We start from the raw sequence: 21,810 nt of genomic DNA on the forward strand, positions 1-21,810 counted from the left end.
GTGCTAATTAAGAACAATCAAAAATGTAATTATTGAGCAATCTGTCGGCCAGGGAGCTGCCAAATCTTGCAGGGCTGGAGCTGAGGCTGGAGCTGTCCGTCTCCCGCGGTGCTGAAACACCACCGCACCACGCACTAACAAGAGAGCCGACCATGAATCCAACACACACACTTAAACATCGTATAATGCTTAGTAGTACGAGGTCCCCAACAGCGATTAAATAAAAACAAAAAGCATCAGAAAAAATGCATATTATTATAAGGACTAAGCGATTATAGGCCACTGTGACCACATGCCAGGCTGTAGTCCAGACGTAATACTTTAAAACGGATGAAAAAGAAAAATCAATAAATTCATTTTCAGCAGTCTGTGGGATTAGAGGAAGGCATTGATCACACAGATAACATCTCAATAATCTGACATCGGGGCTAATCTTGTCAAAGCAGTAAGTCTATCTAGCAAGAAGAAACGTTCAAAAATCCGGCCAAGGTCTAAACAAATGTTGTTTACATTTTGACAATGAAAAATATTTCAAAAGTTCCATTTCTGAACGAAGTAGCATAGGCCTATGAGTGCCATGAACAAATAGTGTTGTAAATGTTTCCCTAATGTTGATTAGATTCCTTTCATTAAACAAGGCGTAGGCTATGCATGACATAGCCTGCTAAAATAGCCTATAATAAATAATGCAAGCTAGGCCCACAATTAAAATGTATTAGATGTTTTTAATATTACTTGATGCAAAGCCTAATTGTGATTTCCACTGAATGTGCATTGGATGTTATAACACTCTGTACAGAGACACCTCTTAATTCCCGAGGTGGCCCTTGTCAAGCGCACGTCAAAAGGAAGTACCAGTTCTCACGCTCATCCGCTTTGATTAATTTCCAGGGACGCCCCCTAACCACGAACCAACTCGGCACAACATATTGTAAACCACCAGGGCCAGAGCGATACGCTCCCTCGGGATAAAAATGCATTTGCTTCTCTGATCTCTTATCTGCGTCCCCAGCTTCGCAAGGAGGGCAGGAGAAACGTAAATGCCCTCTTTCCCGCTGGCAGGTTATCGGTGGGTTGGGTCTCCGCCACCAATTATCTTCTCTTGTCAGTGCCGTGAGCATCACTAACCTTCTGCAGCGGAGATAGCGCGTTGGTCTCACTAGGGAAAACGGACACGGAGATATTCTGTTAGATATTCCCATCGATAACGCAACAAAGAGAGAACAGATAGGCCTAGTGGAGATAGGGTGCTACGTCCGTAATGAAAAAAGCAATAGCACATCTCATTATCTTATGACCGTAACTGATAAAATAGCCTACAGTTTTATACAGGCTGGTTCTGAATGCTGACAAATTAGGATAGCCATTTGTAAAAGCACAGTAGACCTAAAGGCTGAATAAATTAACATGAAGGACTATCGATGAACGTAGGTATACTTACCACCTTAGGCACTACCTAGGCTATATCATTCTGATAAGGGGATCTGTTTGAATAAAAACAATCTGCATTCAGGCGACAGATAAAAGGTGTGGAGAGACAACATCTGTGTTTTATTGTTGATAGGGCTAATTGGGCTCCTCCAATCCGAGTCACTGTACCCAGTTTTAATGACAGTTGGTAAAATCACGCACAAATGTAAAACATGAAGATGTCTGTTAAGGAGACGTATATAGGCTACTCAAGGGGAGCATTCGTAAGTCTAATGGATGTTTCTGTAACATTGTTGGCATAGGTTAGGTCCTACTAATGGCTGTTGAAAGATTGCATCTGGAAGAGCTGCCTCTCAAATTAAACGGCTTAATCGCGCGGTTACATTCGTTACTGCTCGCACAGCTTGCAGCCCCACAAAACAAATGAGAAAGCAGGTAAAGTGCATCAAATGGACAGATTAAGACAACAGACTTCTCATAAATGCTATAAATTACGCGGCATGCCAACAGAACAGAAAACCAAAACAATCATGTCATCTTAATTGCTAGTCGCTTATCAACAGCAGGATAATTCAAATCCGAATAAAGAATTCCCAGAAAGGTTAGGCGCGTGAGGAAGCAAATCACTCATTCATTACGCACTTTGCTTGGAGAGAGGGAGTCACTCTATTATAATCAACATGATTTAGGAAATAACGACCTATCCTTGTTGTATTTGTGGCATAATATTAATATTAGTCATATGCAATGACATTATTAGGATTAAACAAAAATGTTATGGGCTATTTCTTATTTTGACATTTTCAACAATATTTGATCAAATTCTGGAGGTCAGTCTGTTTTTTCTTGCATTTGGGCAGTTTATTAAACACATACTGTTCCTAAAGGACATTCATGTATTTGCAGAAACTTGACTGTCTACGAGATAGTATAGTCCTACGCATCTCGGTATCACAGAGAAAACATTGAAAAATCACAAAACATATCTTAATTGCATGGTCAGTTTTTTTTTATTGTTATACATCACTAATGTCAATGTAATATGGATAGCGTTAATTTAACGTTTTAGGACATCTTCTGATCCGATCTTGCAAATCGTGAATTAATAGGCAAGTTGTAACGTTATTGATGGGTTATTAAGGAGAACATGGAAAACCAATGGGATGATAAAATGTTAAGTGTGTAACTGATTTATAATAATCCACTCTACATTAGTAATGCCTTTGTAACTGGATAGTCTCTTAAACGCTCGAGCGTCGCCCACTCCACTGTCCGTGCTGATTGGACAGGGCTTGGCCACAAACGGTGACTTCACAAAAAAACAGAAGGCGACCCCAAAGATAAAAAACAAGCCACGCTCATCGATGTGGCAGTGTCCTCCGTCCCTTTCACCTGTCAGTAGTCACCTCGCCCGCGCGCCTATCAGAAAGCGACCGCGAGCGCTCCTTCACGCGTAACGGCACTTCAAAGTTGACCCAGGAACCGTTCCGTTCCGGCGTTAAGATGCCCAGAGGATTTTTAGTGAAGAGGAGTAAACGCGGCTCAGCGGCTTCTTACAGAACTCGTAATGACAACGAACTGCCAAAAGTGGACATGCATGTGCATACACCGGAGGGGCGAACTGGTGTGCCAAATGCGTACCCAATTGTGCCGTTATCCGAGGATGGTACATTTGGAGAGCCATGGACCAGCGACCCGGCTGAAGCGGATCAGGTTCAGCTGCCGGAGAGCGCAGACAAGGTGGAGATCAGGGAGGACTTTGGGAAATACCCCCTACACTATCCCCTCACTGAACCGGACCATGACGGGTCTCCTGGCCGGGCTGACCTCTCCTATAGCCCGATAAAACCAGTTGGCACTGAGCTGGAAAAATCTTTCTTCGACCGGTGTATGAGTTCACCAACCGTGACAGAGACGTTCCCGATGAGCACGCCCGTGTCCTCAATAGAAAGACTTCTACTAAATCACGCGCCCTTTGGACACTCTGATATTAAATTCGACCCACCTGTGCACCTCTACCCATCTCTCCATCATGCTATGAAACGCACGTACATGGAGCCGGAGCGAAAGACCAAGCCAGCACCCAAAAAGCCTAAAGTGATCAGGAAGCTCAGTTTAGAGGATGAAATCTTCACCTCACCAGTGCTTGGGCTGAGAATTAAGAAGGAGACCCCTGAATTTAAAGCAGCAACAGCATCTTCTGGTAAAAAGAAACCGTTGGGAGAATTCATCTGCCAGCTCTGCAAAGAGGAATATCTTGACCCGTTCTCCCTCGCACAACACAAGTGCTCCAGGATTGTGCGCATAGAGTACCGCTGTCCAGAGTGCGACAAAGTTTTCAGCTGTCCTGCCAACCTGGCCTCTCACCGCAGGTGGCATAAGCCTCGTCCGGTTAACAACGGAGAGGCACAGAGCGCAAAAAAGTCACAACCAGAGGCACAGTTGCACGAGAGGACATCCGTGGAAGGGAAAGAGAATGCGAGCGAGTTGAGAGTTAACAATCAGCACCACGTCTCTCTGGACAGCTCCATTTGTCAGCGGTCCATCACGGTGGACAGCTCCCACAGACAAGAACAGATACTCAGGAGGGCACAGGAGAGCCCGCCGCCCTTCGATCCGCGCTACCGGGTCACAGAGAAAAGCATGGACCTGCACATCAGAGTGGGTGACAGCTCAAGCACAATGCATTGTCCGGAGACTGACGTTGCCTCTCCCTTCTTACAGAACTCCGGGACAGTTGAGGAGATTTACGAATGTCGCTATTGCAGCAAGAAGTTCCGAAGACAAGCGTATCTGAGGAAACATCTTGCGGCGCACGAGACAATCAAAGTCTCGCCCTATAACCAGATAGAGAGTGGGCAAATCACGTTTCCCTGTCACTTGTGCGGTGCCCATTTCCCATCCGCTGAAATTCGGGACAAGCACAGAGTTTGGCATGCAATGAGAGACGACATTCTAATGAATCCAGGGAAGATTGCGGGTAGACCAGAATTAATTAGACCAGACCTTACACAGGGAGATCAACAGATATTCACCTGTAAGCACTGCCCCTCTACCTTCTTCAGTTCTCCTGGGCTCACGAGGCATATCAACAAGTCTCACCCTACAGAGAACCGGCAGGTGATGTTGCTACAGATGGCAGTCCGGCCCGGCTGCTAATAGCCTAGTCTACTGTAACACTGTAACCCATGAGCAACAAGTGGATTCATTCATTACTACATATGAAAGTATGAATGTGTTTTCTTTGTACTACATGTGATTGTATTGTAACTTATTATACTACCTGATCAGGTCAAAAACATTCACCTATTTTCATTACAAGATAGTATTTTTGTGTTTGTTGCAATGACAGATTAGCCTACAGCCCACTATGACCACGTTTTAACACTTGCTTTTGGCCTATATTCACTAATGTACATTATTGATTGATTTACAGTGTAATGATTGTTGAAACATTTAACAGTGAAAATGGGTATATAAAAATGTTTTAAATATTCAAAAGCTGTCATTTTAAGCATGTAATGAAAATAAGAGGTTGATCCTGTGAATGGGCCATCTCAAGAGTATCAGACCTCACCACCTTTATCTTAAATGTAGTTCCTATGGAAATTGAATGTGCTTGTTCAGTATAGTTGTGGAATTGATTTCTAAACCAGCAAGGCTATCAAGATTAGTATTTTCATACAGAAAATCAAGCTTACCTGTTAGAGTATAAAACTGTTTTAGTGAGTTTAAAAATGTATTTATTCTATAAAATGTAATTGCTCAATAAATGCCTCCATGATGACGATGGTTACAATTACGTTGTATTTTGATATGTAGCCTAGCGAACATGAAAAAAACTTACTTTGATTGTCAATAAACACAAGTCTGTGTGCATACTAATGATGGCTACTATACAGTATTTGATGAGATTCTCACAGAGCTATTCCAATAACAAGCAGGTGGTAAGAATACTTTTTATTGTCAAATTCCATTGCACACCCACTCTCTTTCTGGACAGCCATTACAAATGTATAGATACAAGTATGCCAATACTATTTCATTTTGTGTGATTGTGTGTAGATGTTATACCAACACATGCAGTTAGTAGGCCTACTGGCATCATGCAGTATTTGGTCAGTAGTAACATACAGTATAACTCCATAAATGAGCAAGTAATTTCTTTTTTAAATGTTTTTTAAACTTTACAGTATGTACAAGTTTCAGTCCCGTCTGAGTGTAGGGAGAGAGCAAACCAATCTTATCCAATCTCCTCAGCTTTAAGTAAGGATGCAGCATGATTTCCTCACTCTCTCTGGCAAGTTTTTAGTTCTCATCCTCGGTCATCTTATAATAATAACTCTATCGGAACGGATTTCAAGCTCATATATTCAAACGTAACACAAAAATAACATGGATTTGACCTTAGACATGGCAGCAGTTTTTAAAAGATATTACAACCAAAAAGGTCCAAAACAGGTATTTACAATCCCTTTCCTCTCTAGCAGAGAACCTATAGCTGAAAGCAAATAACGATAAAGTATAGCACAAAATAATAGCAGAATTCAAAGATAAAAATGCAGTGTTTGCTCTGTTAGTGTGTCGTAAAGTTGGACACAGTTGGCAACTGGAGTGACAAAGGGGTGGGTCGTTCTTGAATTGCAGTGGGATTTGCCTCCCTTGCCTTCGCAACCACGAAACACACTTTAAAATGACAAATATAGTTACACATCATACATGTTTTTGTCTATAGGGAACAGTTTATCAATACTAAAACATCATGTAAGTCTTTATACTGCAAAACTTTATGTTTATGCATTGTTTAAAGTACTAAGGATATGGAAATTGGCTTTTTCCAGTAGTGATGTAGAGTTGTATTGACATGTTTTGGGGATTTAGTGATCGATTATTTTGAATACTAGAAAGTGAACAAAAGTATTTAATAGATTGTATAGATCAGGGATAGGCAACTCCAGTTCTCAGGGGCCGGAGTGCCGTCACACTTTTCCCCCATCCCTATATCTAACACAGCTGATTAAACTAATTGTATTCAAAACTGAAGATCATGATTATTTGATTATTGGAGTCAGGTGTGTTAGCAGGGGTGGGGGCAAAAATGTGACACCAATCAGGCCCCCCGAGGACTGGAGTTGCCCATCCCGGGTATAGATCAATAAAAACAGGCCATTTAAAAAAAAAAAAACTGTCCATCAGTTTTATGTCACTGGTGTTACCGCCTTGAAAATCACTCATTGCAAAGATATACAACGACCCTGAGCATTCCCTCCAGTGGCAAACTTATCGGGGAGGGGTCTATATTAAAGAAAATGTTTAGCTAATCACACCCTTTAAGTATGAGGATTCCATTGATAATTTGGTGTTTAAATCCAACAGGTATTACTCAATTTAAATGAAGGGAAATGACATTGTGAGCAAAATTATTAATCATATCACTTTAGTAAATTATTTATATTTTTAATGACCTTACAAGAAAATCCTCAACCTAAAATGTCTCATCGGTGTTACTACTCCTATTGGTGGCACAATGCTATCATAATGGTAAACATTATTTAAAGTCATTAAGCTGCCATATTAGTTGATTTAGAATGGAAAGATGTACCCAAATACATTTAAATAAAAAATATAAAAAATTAATTCCCCCCCCAAAACGCCATCAGAACTCAAGAACGACCCAGGTACAGGTGTTGTTTGAGAAGCAGGCAAGGGTGGAAGACCACGATGAAGACCTGCTACAATACATGAAGCGGACAGGAGAGAAGTGTTCTAGACAAATAGCACATTAGCTTGCTGTGAAGCCCACCTGCAGAGACCCTAGCTGGAGTTTCAGAAGAACCCAAATAAATAACAGTGGTGTCAAACTCATTTTGCCCAAGGGACGGCATTCGGTCTTCAACGAGGTCCAGAGGGCCACACTGAAAATGTTTTATATTCCCTCGCAGTCCAAATTTGCAAAAAATAGACAACAGTCTTGCTAATTTTCGATACTTCCTGACTGTCTAGATTTAATTTAGGTGATTATTAGCGAGCTGGACAGTGAAGAAACGGTATATGGTTGTTTAAGCTCCTATACAGTACATACTGTGTTAATACCAATACTTTACAGGAGGGAATGTCTCCATATCATAGGAGATGGTCCTCTTTCCATCCTCATTTGTGTTGTTGCACAGACAGACACTCGACCATAACAGCAATGAGCTTTTTCTAGCTGTGGACAAAGCTACAGTACAGCGTTGTATTGGCCAACTTCAGCAGGCAAGCTTTGTGATGACGTCCGAGGCAGAAGACCTCTTATATGAAACACAAGCAGAAGATCTGATCACACATCCAACCGTTGGTCGACGTATCTTGAAGTTAATAGACGTTTAGTTTTTTTTTGGCAGCTATATTCAAATATGTACAGACCAGATATGGTCCTCAACACTATACACCTTAAATATGTATTCTCATATATATAATATAGTCATCATAAGTGAAAAAAGGGCTGGTTCAATACAACACATTGTATATGAACAAAACTAAATAATCAGTAACATTCTTTATCAGGTGAAAAACAATTTTACAATCTCGATTAAAAAAAATACATGTGACCCTCAAAAGAACAACAGTAGTGAACTCAGAATGTCAAACTCAGTTGCACGTTTAGCGTGAAAACCAAAACCAAAATTTAAGTGCTTCACTTTAACCAAACAATTTCCATCTCACAATTCTAGAAACAAACATCTTCCAACTTCAAAACGTTCATCTCATCTTTGAACACTGGCTGACATTGCTTCAGTCCATAAAGAAAGTGACAACTCCTGTATATACAGAATACAGTACAAATATATATATAAATTTGTCTCACGGTGGACACAGTGACCAAATATGACAAATAAGCTTTTCTTACTTCGTGTTTCTTTGTTCTTTCTTACAAACTCTTACAATCCCTTTCCTAGTGGGTGCAGAGTCAGGTGCCCAGAGACAGGTGCCCAGAGACAGGGGCCCAGAGACAGGGGCCCAGAGACAGGGGCCCAGAGAGCAGGGAGGACAGGATATTAGCCACTCTGCTCAGCTACAAGAGCAGAGAAAGACCACACTGTAGTTCATCATCTCAGTCTAATATCAAGTGATTTCAACCATCAACAATGCTACTTACAATGAACACATCTCGCATGTTGCCTTTATGCTTTCTGTACAAAACCAAACCGATGCTGCTTCTTTTATATATCTATGTATATTATATTTTGTGTAAAGTTTGAGGTGGTAGTGAGCATAGTTAACCTTGCCCAGGGGACTTGTTTATTCTGTTGGAGGCCCTGCTAGCACAAGCTGAGTCCTGGGGGCCCCTGAGGGTCTGGCTCTGTTCAAGGCCTTATCCTGCATCTTGGAAGGGTGGTGCAGTAGGGTTGATGCTAATTCTGACCCTGCAGGGCAGGCGTGTCCATGTCCATATAGTGGGGGTACACAACATGCGATGCAGCGCTGTTAGCAGGTAAAGGCTGGTAGTTGCAGTGCAGTCCTAGCTGTACAGTACAGAGAGTCAGTCGGTTTGTCTGAAGGCTGTGACCTCATGCAGGGCGTTGCATGGAGGACGATCAGCGGAGGGAAAGTCCGATCAGGTCTTATTGGCCGAGCCGGAGGAGCGTCGGAGCTTCATGGACATGCGGCTCTTGCTAGTACGAGGGGACATTGGCGAGGCTAACTGGTCGGCCCCGTCTAGCTGCACTGCTGCTGGACTTTCTCCCTCCTGACTCTCGAGGCATGAGCCTGTGGAAGGAGAGAGGGAGGGATGAAGGATAGGGGAAGAAACAGAGGGAGGGAAGGAGAGCACAGGCATTAGAGTCCCCCCATACCTGCCCAGACAACCCACTACAGTCAATAATAAAACAGCAATGCTGAAGGTAGGGCCAGCTGCTGCCCCCCCAATACTACTGGATCTTACTCCTCCAGTCTACACCCTGCCTTTCTGAGGTTAGTCCCCAGCTCATATTAGCCTTAGTCTAAGGAAAGCGAGGGGAAAGTCAGTACATGCACTTTAGTTTCTACTACAGTGGTAGAGGTGTTACATCTCTTTGAAAATCATTGTTTTGACTTGTGTTTTAGTGACTGTATTAAACAGAGAATACAGTTACCTCTTTTTAACTGTGATGAATCAAAGCATCAATGTGCATGAAATGAATCCAAACAACTATGGTGGTACTATTAAAACACAGGGATATGACACCTAGACCGTCAGAGAACAATGCACAGGACACTAAAGAAAGGAAACGGGGTAAGAAGGAACAAGAAAAAAAGGTACTTTGACGTGTTCATGTTTTAGCGTACCATTCACAGCTAGCATGAAAGACCTTCCGTTTCAAGCCTTTGCCCTTTACCTTGCCGAGCCCAATGTTTTCTAGTGGAGTTTTGGGAAGGAGCAGAAATATCAAGCTCTCTTTGGTGGGAAGATGAAGAGAAGCCACAAAGCCACAGGGGAGAGAGAGGGGAGGAGAAGAAAGTAGAAGAGGAGACAACAGGACAACGGAGGTCAGTAGAGGTGAATTGGAAATTGGGTAAGGAGAGGAAAAGGGAAGAGGAAGTAATGAAGCAGTTTGAAGGAGTAGGCAGGGAAGGAGCGGTACAGCGGGGTAGAGCAAGCAAGGAAAGGATTGGAAAAACGCAAAAAGAAGAAGACAAAGACAACAGGAGAGAGAAAAGATAAGAGGTGTGAGCAGAGGGGGAATCAATAGAAGGTGCACAGAGAACAAAGACAGCAGAAGCACCACCTAAACACATCATCACACACACACACACTGTAACTGGCGCATTAATGCAATGATTCTACTTACTTACCAACATTTCTGCTGTTTAAATATTGATCTTCAGGGCCAGCCATCTTCAATGGCTACATAACGTGTGTGCGTCTGTCAGTCCATGAGTAAAGAGCAACTGTACTGTGCTCTGACTGGGCTCATAAAACAGACTTGACTGCCTAACATTTACTGAACATTTCAGATGTAGTGAACACACATGTAAAGAGGTAAAGAAGCAGAGCTCCAGTAAATCCATGCTCAGGAACAAACAGAGGAACATAGTGGTTAAAATCAAACACAGGATTCAGAGTGGGAGTGATGATGAACAGAGGACAACACGAGAAAAGGCTTGAGCCTGTCATGGTGGAAGCATGCAAGGTCTGAGGTTCAATGTTAAAGTTAAGACACTCATCTGACAACATGATGGAGAAGAAACAAGAAACAGGGAACGATTGAGATCAGCAGATTTGGTCAGTGGAGAGAGAGAGACAGATAAGGATGGGGAGAAGTAGGGTGCTCATAACATTGTTACAAGTGAATCAGAAGGGAGCGGGGGTTTCCAGGAGTCTTACCTTTAGATATACACAAGTGATAGATTATGATCTAAAGGGGGAAACATAAAGGAAAAAAAAAAAAAAAAAAAAATGGAAAACCAAAAAAAGGAAAAAATAAATAACAAACCAGAAATATGATCATTTGGGGTTACGAGGAACAGAGTCCGTCGTGGACTGGTGTTATCAACACAAAGGCAAGAATTAAGTAAGGTTTTAGGGCTGAAAGATACTCATCAAATTCTGTACTAGGAGGCTAATGTATGCTAAAGCACAGGTCAATGACATAATTACACTACCATAATAATATTGGGGTATTTTTCAGCCACAAAACATGCTCATTTTTCTCACTGTGCAGAACAAAAACCGTGTACAATACACATGCATCTTTTTACAAATGAAAGGGTCACAAATTCAAACTGTCAAAAAGCAATGTCATGGACAGATTGAAAATCTTTAGTGATTTTTGGAAAAAATTCAAGATTGTATTTATTTTACTCTTAATGTAAGCTACTGCTTTTAATAAGCACACACCTTCTTACATCCGTGACTAACATTAGAAAGAAGAGGACAGAGAGAACTGCTCTGTGTCACAGTAGAATGCTCTCCTTTAAGATTGGATATAAGGACAAGTCTTCCGGGTGACTGACCCTTTCATTTTCGGCATGCATGTGATGTAGCCTGTCACCACCGAGCAGAGACAATGAAGCTGGAGAGAGAATCAATGTGATGTTGGACCATGAGACCAGGTGTGTCAGCCAAACAAGCCCAGGTCCTGGCAGAGCACTTATCTCTCCATGAGGGGCCCTAACTGGGGAGGGAGAGAGGGCACTACGCTATGGAGGGGAGTGTGAGACGTGGCTAACTGCTCCGTATGCGTGTGCGTGTGTGTGTGTGTGTGTGTGTGTGTAGGGGGGGTCTATCCAGGGAAAACACTTAGTGTGCATTGCTACAAGAATACATAAAGAAACAACAGGTGCATAGACAGAACTAGTGCGGTTAAGGTTATTGCAGTAAGTGAAGGAGGTTTTCAATGCCAATACCTCCTAACTCGTAACTACACAGAAGAATTTGCGGATAATTTCTCAAATAGGCCAAACTTCTCTACTGCTAACTAACACTACAAGAGCACTTAAGTAAAAACACTTTAAAGACCTACTTAGTTTTTTAGAGTACGCATCATTTTCACAACTTTTATTTCACTACATTCCTAAAGAAAATAATGTAATTTTTACTCCATACATTTTCCCTGACACCCAAAAGTACTCGTTACATTTTGAATGCTTAGCAGGACAAGAAAATGGTACAATTCACACACTTGTAAATGATGTCTGAGTGTTGGAGTGTGAGTGTGTCCCTGGCTATCCGTAAAATAAACAAAAAAAAACACGGAAATTGTGCCGTCTGGTTCGCTTAATATACGGAATCGGAAATTATTTATACTTCTGATACTTAAGCATATTCAAACACAATACTTTAAGACTTATATTCAAGTAGTATTTTACTGGGTGACTTTCACTTTTACTTCAGTCATTTTCTATTAAGGTATCTTAATAGTATGACATTTGGGTACTTTTTCCATCACTGGTTGCAATATATGAAAGATGGACTGTGATGGGCTACAGACCGAGTAGAGGGAGTGTCATACCGGGGTCTGAGAGGTGGTGGTGGTAGGGGGCGGGGCAGAAGACCCTCGCTGCGTAGTCCTCAAAGGTGGTTGGCTCTAGGTGGTGCTGGACGATGGTCTCCAGGTAACGGGCTCTCTCCTCGTAGCTGGTCCACAGGTCAAGGGTCAACGGTCATTCAGTATGGAAGACACTAGGGCACAGGACCTCTCTCTCAAAAGGGAGGTACAATCTCATAGAAAATGTGAAACTGACCAGGAGGAAAAAATAAGGAGGTTGGCAATAATGCCCTTCGGGACTGCATTACCTGTGCAGCATTGTACCCACATACTTATTCGACAGAGTTGTGATCAAATCTTACCCTCTCTCCCCGTGTGTGTGAACCAAATAAGTCTCCCTAATCAGAGACTCTCTGGTCATAATGACAACCATCCACTGCCATTAGAAGCTCCTAGGTAAAAAGAGACGAAAGACACACAACCATCTCTGTCCGACCCATAATATCAAAAGTGTATTAGGAACCTATCATTGGCTTTTGAATATCATGACATTTGGCAACAGTGGCCTTTTTACTGTCTCTATTATCCAGTTAAGTAAAAATGATGGTATTCTGTTAATGGATTGGATTGGATTAGTTAGAATGTTGCATATGGCTTTCCCACATGAATACGGCAGGCAGATGGGCTAGAGAGAAGTGGAGAGAGAGGGAGCTAAAGACCAGAGAGAAAGAGAGAACATGGGAGAGAGTGACAGAGAGACAGAGAGAGACAGAGAGAGACAGAAAGGGTGAGGAAGGGGAGAGGATATTTTGGGAGCAGCCGAGTGTTTCACTGCGCAGGGTGAGGAGCCACCTGGCGAACACTGACACAAGGAACAGCAGGAAAACATTGTTAAACGGTAACACACACACACAGTTTGACATCTAACATGGTAAAGTGTGATAGGCTGCACAGCGGGGGGAGGACAGCACTCCAGTGGATCTGCCACCTGCATTTTCCCAGCACCCCACTTCCTGCTCACAGTTAAAGCTATCAAAGATGCCGCTCAGGGCTGTGAGAAGGCCTTGGAGCAGGGTGTGTGTTCTGTGTGAGTGCCTGTGTGTGTGTCACAGTAATAATGAAGAAACAAGTTAATGCACGTCAGCCAGCAGCCACCAGATGAGACGTCAACACCTCACCTCTTCATGCCGCTTAGAGAGAAAGACGCCCCACACGGCTCCAACACAACACGTCACTCTGACACCAGGGCACACTAACACTGGGAGGAAAACAACACAACCAACCACCACTCTGGATGGATGTCTGAGATGGAGGGAAAAGGCAGATTCTGCAACACAGTGCTTCATCAAGTCAACAGATTTTCTACAGTTTACCCGCTCCAATGAAATGAAAAACATATCAGTGCGTGTGTGTGTGTGTGTCAATTGGGTCTTGACATCAGTGCATCACCCTGATTCATTCAACGCCACCCAGACTGGTTACTGTATGAAGTACGTTCGAACCCAGTAGCAGAGCCTGTTTTTCTTAGGACACATGCCTGTCTGAGTGTATAGTATCAGTACATCACCCTCATTCACTGCACAAACGTTACTGTGTGAAGTGCTGCGTTGGGGGACCTGTATGTAGGCAGCCCAACATGCATTGTCGGACAACAGTAGCTGTGGCTGACCTCAGTTTTGAGAGGAGGAGAGAGCCATAGAAGCGCCACTGCTGCGTTATTTAATGGTAATCATTTCAGCCTCCTTTTCTCCTCTTCGCCTGTCCCTGCTCTGCGTGTGTCCGCCAACTCGCCCTGGTGTTGCGTCACTAATGCCACCCGGTCACCACGACAACTAATCCTCTGCACTGTTGACTTGAGATGCTCTTTTGTGTCTTCAAAAAAAAACAACGAGGTGAAGAGAAAAACAGATTTTTGCATTACACATCTTTCAAACATCTAACATGCCCTGGCCGGCTACAAATATACTGTAATTGAATTTGATGGGCATTACTTTTAACAGCTTGTTAAAGAAGAAAAGTGTCTTTAGAGAATGTACATGGTTCTCTCTCCAGCCTTCCAGTCTCTCGAGTGGGGAGTGGAGCAGGAGAGGAGAGAGGGGGAAAAGGGGGCTTTTGTGTATCACCAGAAACTAATTTTCCCTGTGGATGAAAGGCAAAAAGGCAACAAGGGAAAAATGCACCTGGCTTCTCCCCCCCTCCTACCGAGCTTGTCATTGTCACCGCGCTCAACTCCCGGCTCTCGGAGGAAAGAGGACAAATTGCCAGTGAAGAGACACCAGAAGCGAGCTTGTTAGCACATTATCAGTGGTGGAGAGTGTGTGTGCGCGTGTGGCGGATGCTGTGTGTGTGTGGGGGGGGACGGGACCGTGGTGGGTTACAGGAACAGTTCCCTGGCGTTGTGTTAATTCAGCACACAGAACATGCTGCTGCTGATAGCCTCCAAATGGATCACTTTTTGTTGTTGTTGTGCCCTGCCTCCCTCCCTCCCTCCTTGCCCGTTATGAAGGAGTGAGTGTGCCAGGAGGAGGAGAGAGCTGCCAGCCTCCCCAGAGCACTGTGTTGCTCTAAACAAGCCGCTGCTCTCCTCTCTGCTCAATTTGGAGATTCAGGACCAAGAGCGTCGGTCTCTCCACTGAGCAGAGCAGCACTCCAATCACTGACCTGCTACACAGAGAGAACTCAGGCCCATCCCTGACCTGCTACACAGAGAGAACTCAGGCCCATCCCTGACCTGCTACACAGAGAGAACTCAGGCCCATCCCTGACCTGCTACACAGAGAGAACTCAGGCCCATCCCTGACCTGCTACACAGAGAGAACTCAGGCCCATCCCTGACCTGCTACACAGAGAGAACTCAGGTCCATCACTGACCTGCTGCACAGAGAGAACTCAGGTCCATCACTGACCTGCTACACAGAGAGAACTCAGGTCCATCACTGACCTACTGCACAGAGAGAACTCAGGCCCATCACTGACCTACTGCACAGAGAGAACTCAGGCTCATCACTGACCTGCTACACAGAGAGAAGTCAGGCCTATCACTGACCTGCTACACAGAGAGAACTCAGGCCCATCACTGACCTGCTACACAGAGAGAACTCAGGCCCATCACTGACCTGCTACAGAGAGAGAACTCAGGTTTGTAGCAGGTCAGTGATGGGCCTCAGAGCTCACACACAATGACAACTGAACATGAAAAAAAAAACACACACTTCATCTGTAAAAAGAAGAGGAGGAGTCGGGAGAATTGACCCATCAGTTAATGCAGACAATACGCATGAGCTGTACAGAGGGCACATATCAGGCTAGCATTGAATTCTTTTAACGCAGCACTATTCCAAACCGTATGGACCCTTGGTATTTACAACTGTAAACGAGAGGGGAGAGGTGTAAGCCTAGCCAGGGGACCGAACTGACACCTACAGGGTGTCAGACACACACCAGCTGAGAGAGGATTTTTTAAATTGTACACTTGCTCATTCCTCCTCTCACACCACATCTAGCTCTATTATTTTAACCTAGCAGTCCTCAGTGGGGTGTTGCACTGCTGGCATCTTCAGAAAGAAAACACATGCAGAATGTGGAGAGCCCACTGCTCTATTGTGAGACGAGAGCATAGCTACAGAGAGAGAGAGGACACATTTCCCAATGTCTCAGTTACTGTCCCTCTACACTGCCTCAATACAGCTCTGCAATGTGCCAGCCAGGCCACTGGGGCCCCACTAGAATAGCAGAGAGCCAATATGGACATGATCATCAACCCAGTTTAGAACGCACATTACATTCAACATCTGACAATTAGGCTCATCGACTGAAGCATCCTGAACAGTAAAATGGCCCAACAATAGGGTTTTGGTGAAGGTCGGGGTTTTTGACACTACATTTCTTCTGGGCTCTGGTCAAAAGCAGTGTACTATATAGGGTATAAGATGCCATTTTGGACGTAGCTCCGGTACTTTGAAATAACCACAGACCCCTGCGTGACTAGCGTTAGTCATCGGACCAGCGACTACAAGAATCCTAGGACTCCACTGCTTATCTCACAGCACGAGAATGATCAAATTGAATGATGGTAAAAAATAATAATATGGGGTAGCAGAAATGGGCCCAACATCAGTGATTCTGACTGGCAGCGTTCGTATAGCTACCTGCTTTATTCTGCGCCACAGGGCAATGGTAGAGAGAACAGAGCAGAAAGAGAGAAATAAAAAACGTCACAAATAATTTAATTTAAGGACTTTTACAGACTATGATTACAGAAATCTGTGTGTGCCCTGAAGTGCAGGGTAATCGGTTTATTCCCCCATCTGATGGCTGTGATATCGAAGCCCTAACAGTGATTTTATTACTGGGAGGACGGAGGGATGGAGGGTGCTGCGGCTGGCTGCCATAGCCCTCCTTGTCATTACAGCCAATGCCCCCCTCGCTCCATCCCCAGCCACCAGATGAGAGGAGAGATAGCCCAGCTAATGCTTCTCTGCCTGGGGCCACACAGACATAGATCTGGGGCCCTCTGGAGTCAGATCCATTCCTATTAATCTCCTACCAAACCCAATTGGAGGCCTGCCTGTGAAATATTGCTCGCGGACCTGACCTGCAGCCCTGATTTATCCGTCGCCCGTTCTGCCTCTCCCCCCCGTCCGATGGTGAGACGGTGCTCACGCCGTGTGCCTGCTGACGCAAATTCAACGATTATGTAACATTTAAGGGCACAGAGGAGGGAGTGCTAATGTTATCCCGGGCATGAACAAACGCATATACACACTCGTACCTGGTAATTATGATTCATGAATTGCAGAAAGCGGGGCAGTTTACATGCGTTTCTGTCAATTGTTTTCTCCCTGGACTGTGCTCTGTATGTAGGAGAATCATTTATAAATCGTTTTATACAGCCAATACATGTATATATTCTATTAATTTGAATTGTACAGCCACATATCAGATGATACATTTCCTTATTATAGTGCAGTTCTCTATTGGTTTAAAAACACATTCCTAAAGGATGCAACAGTGAGGACTCAACGCCGTCACATTAACCTTTTGAAATATTTTTGTTGTTGAGGATTGAAAGCCACTAAGAGGAGATGTGTGCTCTTAAAAAGACGGTCTTTATAATGATCTAGGATAGTCAGCTCTATAGTAGCACCAACAGTTACTGGGTGAAGACTGGTTCTGATGTGGTTCTAGTGTGTTTATCCAGGCAGCTGGTGGTCTTGGGCCTAGATGGGTCACAGGTAGTTTGCATTGATTCAGGCTGTGGGCTACCAGTCAGACAGCTCATCTACGAGCATACAGCATGCAACTGACCCGTGGCCAACACACACACACACCTCATCTCAGCGCCTGTAGCCAACCTGCGGCGAATCCTAAACACCTTGTCAGAGAGCCCGCTCTCCACATCCGTGCCTCCCAGCCCCCCGAGGGGTTAGCTTGTTTACCCACTTTCCCCAACCAGGAGGGGGGCTGAAAGAACAAACCTTCTTATAAAAACAATCCCCATTATGCCTCTAGCTTATGTGTGAGCACAGTCCTGATGCTGAGGCACGAAAGAGACAACACAACAACATAGCTGGAAAACTAGAAAATGATTAACTAGGAGATAAAACAACAAGGTTGAAGACGTTCCATAAACACTGACTGATATCAACTGTATAAATAGTACGACATTAAGAAAATAATTATGCATAGGAAAATAATAATGTGCTCATGGATGCATCTTGATATATAATTTCACATTAGACTGCAATTAGATCGATAACCAGATCTACTTCTTATCTAAATTCAATTGGCTGACAATGTACGAGAGAGCACGGTAGTCGAGAGATATATCTGAATTAGTGTACAGATTATGTTGTCTGTGCTAAATTAATAAATAAGTATATTTCCATGCAGCCAGAGTCATCATCAGCATCACAGAGGTCAGGAGGACAGAGCAGCTAGAGTCAAAGCCAGCCAGAAAATAAACAAAGTGGGTGAGAGCGATTAGTTGTGACCCCGCCTACGTTTATTTACTCCCCCCTTTTATACTTTGACAGGAAACAATTAGCGAGTAGCTAAACACCCCCCCCCCCACACAGTCCAGCAGGCCGCAGTGCTACTGGGACACAATGGGGCCCATTGTGGGAGCTAGCTGTGTGTGGCTGCGCTGCTCGTTAGGCATTTGGCTGGGCCTGGTTGTGTGTGGGGGAGAGTGAAGGGACAAAAGGAGCCCAAGCACAAAGCTCTCATCAGCTCGGTTGCCTTTGGAAAAGGCAGAGTCAGAGCAGAGGGAGGAAGGCACTGACCCAACGCTCCCTCTATCACGATCCACCATATGCTGACCCCAGCAGCAGGGCAGTGATTGCTGCCAATCAGAAGCCAGTGTGTGTGTGTGTGGCTGTCCCTACCGCCATTCTCTCACTGGCTCGCACACAAACCACTGGACTGGCAGGGCCAATGGGGAAGCCGCTTAGCAACTCTCCTCTCCCCCCTCCTCCTCCACAACCAACATTGTCTCCCCGGCTCCACAATCGGCCACTGACAGATGGAAGATGGCCGCGGCTCACACAGTTACATTTTAGTCTGCCTTCCAAACAGCTTGACAGTCCCCTATTCTCCTAAACACACATACCAGATAGGCAAAAACAGAGGGAGACCAGAGGCTGTGTTGTTGAACGTTATCAAGGGGCCTTACCTTGGACAGACCACAGGGTCCACCGGCTGTAGAGGTGGTCTAGAGGGTAGATGGTCGGGCCCCTGGCCCTACGGCCAGAGAGGTCAACCTAGCTCTAATCACATCCAAACATTCTAACACTAACTAACCAGCGTGGTCACTCCGTTTGCTGCGCCGCTCAGGCATATGGTTAACTTATCCTGTGCAATGCGAGCTAACAACTTTGCAAGCCGGTACGCTAAAAGCATTTTATCACACTGCCCCCAAACACACTGGGAGGGAGTGCATTTGTGTGTATGTGTGACTGCCACAGAACAGATCTCCAAACTGGCTGTTTGAATGGCTGTTTACATGACCCTTGGATTACTCTTAGCGATGTAGCAACAAAAGCCTGATATCTGCGATAGGATAGAGGCCTGGGTTACGCTGCCTGTGTTACCCTGAGCCTCTCTCTGGCTGTGTTTGCCCAGCAGCTCCATGACGTGCCATGATTCGCAGCGCTGCCTGACGCCAGGTACTGTAGCAGCTATCTGCTATTTGAGTCCACCAGACATTAAGACCAGCAGCAGAAAAAGGGGGCCCTTTTTTCCCTTCCAAGCACTGATTTCACAGTCATGGCAAATGAGGGATCAGTGAGTGGAGGCAGATGGACGAGCCCCGGGGCCAAGAGCATGAACTGAAACTTAGTGTGGAGGAGAGAGTGGGGTCGACGGGCGCGTGCAGGAGGAGGGGAGAAGAGGCAGAGGAGAGCGAGAAAAGAGAGGTAAAGGGATAGATGGCGGACAGAGAGAGTGTTCGCAACATCTAAAACCACGACTCAAACAAAAAAGGCAGGCTTCATCGCCTGGCGCTGCTCCGTTCAGAAAAAGGTACGTAGAGGATGAAGAAGAAGAGGAGAAAAGGCTCTTTTGATGTGGTTTCACAAAGCAAGGCGGTCGGCAGGCGGGCAGCCTCTGGAGGAGATAAAGAACCCAGTGTTCTCCTTTATGAACAGGATCACTTAGCTGCTCTGGGGTTGGGCACTGCTGCACTCCAGGGGGATTGTGGGGGAACTAACCTACGTCACACCATCACTACAAGCTCCAGTTTGCTGCTGTAACGCAGTTTGACCTGATTTCAAGTCCACTCACAGAGATCATACATTATTAAATAGGGACTCAATATGTAATTCTATGAGTCCACTATTCAATAGTATATCGGTTGAGTCTTCAATTTCCAATCCGCTGCACCCTGTTTCCTAATTGAAAAAGGAAAATTACAGCACTGAATGCTAAATTTGTTCCGTAAAACAAAACAAGGACTCATTCCAGAACACAGCAGAACACAGGAAATAACCAATCATCCTTAGAGGAAGACAGGAAATCCTTTTCTCCAGTGGATTTCACTAATAACGCCATTACAATCATCATAATCAATAATGTTGTTTGTTCACATTGTACAAGAACGATCGGGCAGGGGGGGGGGGGGGGGGGGGGGTGTTGTTGTTGCAGAACCATTGTACATCTACTGTTGAGGAATGAAAGGAGAGAATAGCCCAACACGCCCACCCACCCACCCACCGACCGTTTACTGGCTGTGCTCTGCTGCTCTATCAACAGGTAACTAAGTACTGCTCAGTGTCACAGTGTTGCTGGTCCAGTGGGACCACTCAATTCCTTCTGCCTCAGTGCTCCCTAAAAGCCCCTCAGTGGAAGGCATTTAGAGAACATCTCCCTTAACACGCAAACACGAAAGCAGCAACCGCGGGCGCACACACACAGGCTTAAAACATCACTATGAATCATCCCTTACACAGACTTCAATTAGCTGTCTGCTGAAAGACAAGATCTCTCTGTCCCCCTCTCACACACATTTTGTCAAAAGAGTGAGAAAACCTGAAGTAAAAGAAAAAAAGAGTGGAAAGAAACAAAACAAAGAGGGGCTGGAGGCAGATAGAGAGATAGTCTGGAAAGACATCCGTCGATAATGACAGATTACTGTAATTCTGGCTGTCAGGCCCATCGACCGGTGCAACTCACGCCAATCAATAGCCCAGTCCAGTATCGAGCCCTGCTCTGCTCCCCCCCCCCACACACACACACACACGGGTGAGATTGCTGCGAGCAGTCTCAAGCCGAGCCAAACAATCATTCGCTCCGAGAACATGGCAGATGCGAATGGCTTTTCACCCCCTTATTTTTTGCTTTGTTTTCGAGCAATATTATCCTTTTTTGAAAAGAGAAGAGCTTGAAAAGAGGGGTTAGAGGTTTGAGATAGAGTATTTAGAGGTGGGGATTTGAAGCATGCGAGCTTGAGTGGTCAACATAGTAGCACTTTCCAGGGAGGAATAAAATAAATGACAAATGGGGAAGAAAGTATAGGTGAAATTACACATTCACTTCAGTACCTAGAAGCAAACTGGACTGGAGGGCAAAGTGGTACTTGGTTATAGATTAGAGTTTATTTCTACATGGCATAGAAACTGCTGGAGGCTTTCTCTATTGAGTCAAGGTATAATATACTGAAGCATTAACGTTCATATTGACATTACATACATTTTGTAACATTGTTACAGCGATATTATTATTGGATAATATTGAAACTATTTGGCAAAATTATGCTACTATTCAAAAGGATCAACATTAGTGATGGACTGAGTTTAAAAGCCATGCTATTAGTGATGGACTGAGTTTAAAAGCCATGCTATTAGTGATGGACTGAGTTTAAAAGCCATGCTATTAGTGATGGACTTGAGTTTAAAAAGCCATGCTATTAGTGATGGACTGAGTTTAAAAGCCA

At 44.4% G+C, this 21,810-nt stretch overlaps 2 protein-coding genes across 2 annotated transcripts in view; one reads left to right on the top strand and one right to left on the bottom strand.

Annotated features, from left to right (window-relative positions):
- The first annotated feature begins 2,598 nt into the window (after positions 1–2,598).
- On the top strand, positions 2,599–5,316 carry LOC111968553 (insulinoma-associated protein 2-like). The gene has a single exon (XM_023994211.2). The coding sequence runs from the start codon at positions 2,935–2,937 to the stop codon at positions 4,588–4,590; it is 1,656 nt and encodes a 551-aa protein (XP_023849979.1). The 5' UTR covers positions 2,599–2,934; the 3' UTR covers positions 4,591–5,316.
- A 60-nt stretch (positions 5,317–5,376) lies between these two features.
- LOC111968554 (ral GTPase-activating protein subunit alpha-1-like) overlaps positions 5,377–21,810 on the bottom strand; it is an 84,904-nt gene continuing 68,470 nt past the window's right edge. Inside the window, 2 exon segments of the mRNA XM_023994212.2 lie at positions 5,377–9,180; positions 12,405–12,529. Coding sequence (XP_023849980.1) covers positions 9,029–9,180; positions 12,405–12,529 — 277 coding nt within the window. The 3' untranslated portion in view covers positions 5,377–9,028.

The sequence above is a fragment of the Salvelinus sp. IW2-2015 genome, linkage group LG9 (assembly GCF_002910315.2).
Source record: "Salvelinus sp. IW2-2015 linkage group LG9, ASM291031v2, whole genome shotgun sequence".
Lineage (NCBI taxonomy): Eukaryota > Metazoa > Chordata > Actinopteri > Salmoniformes > Salmonidae > Salvelinus > Salvelinus sp. IW2-2015.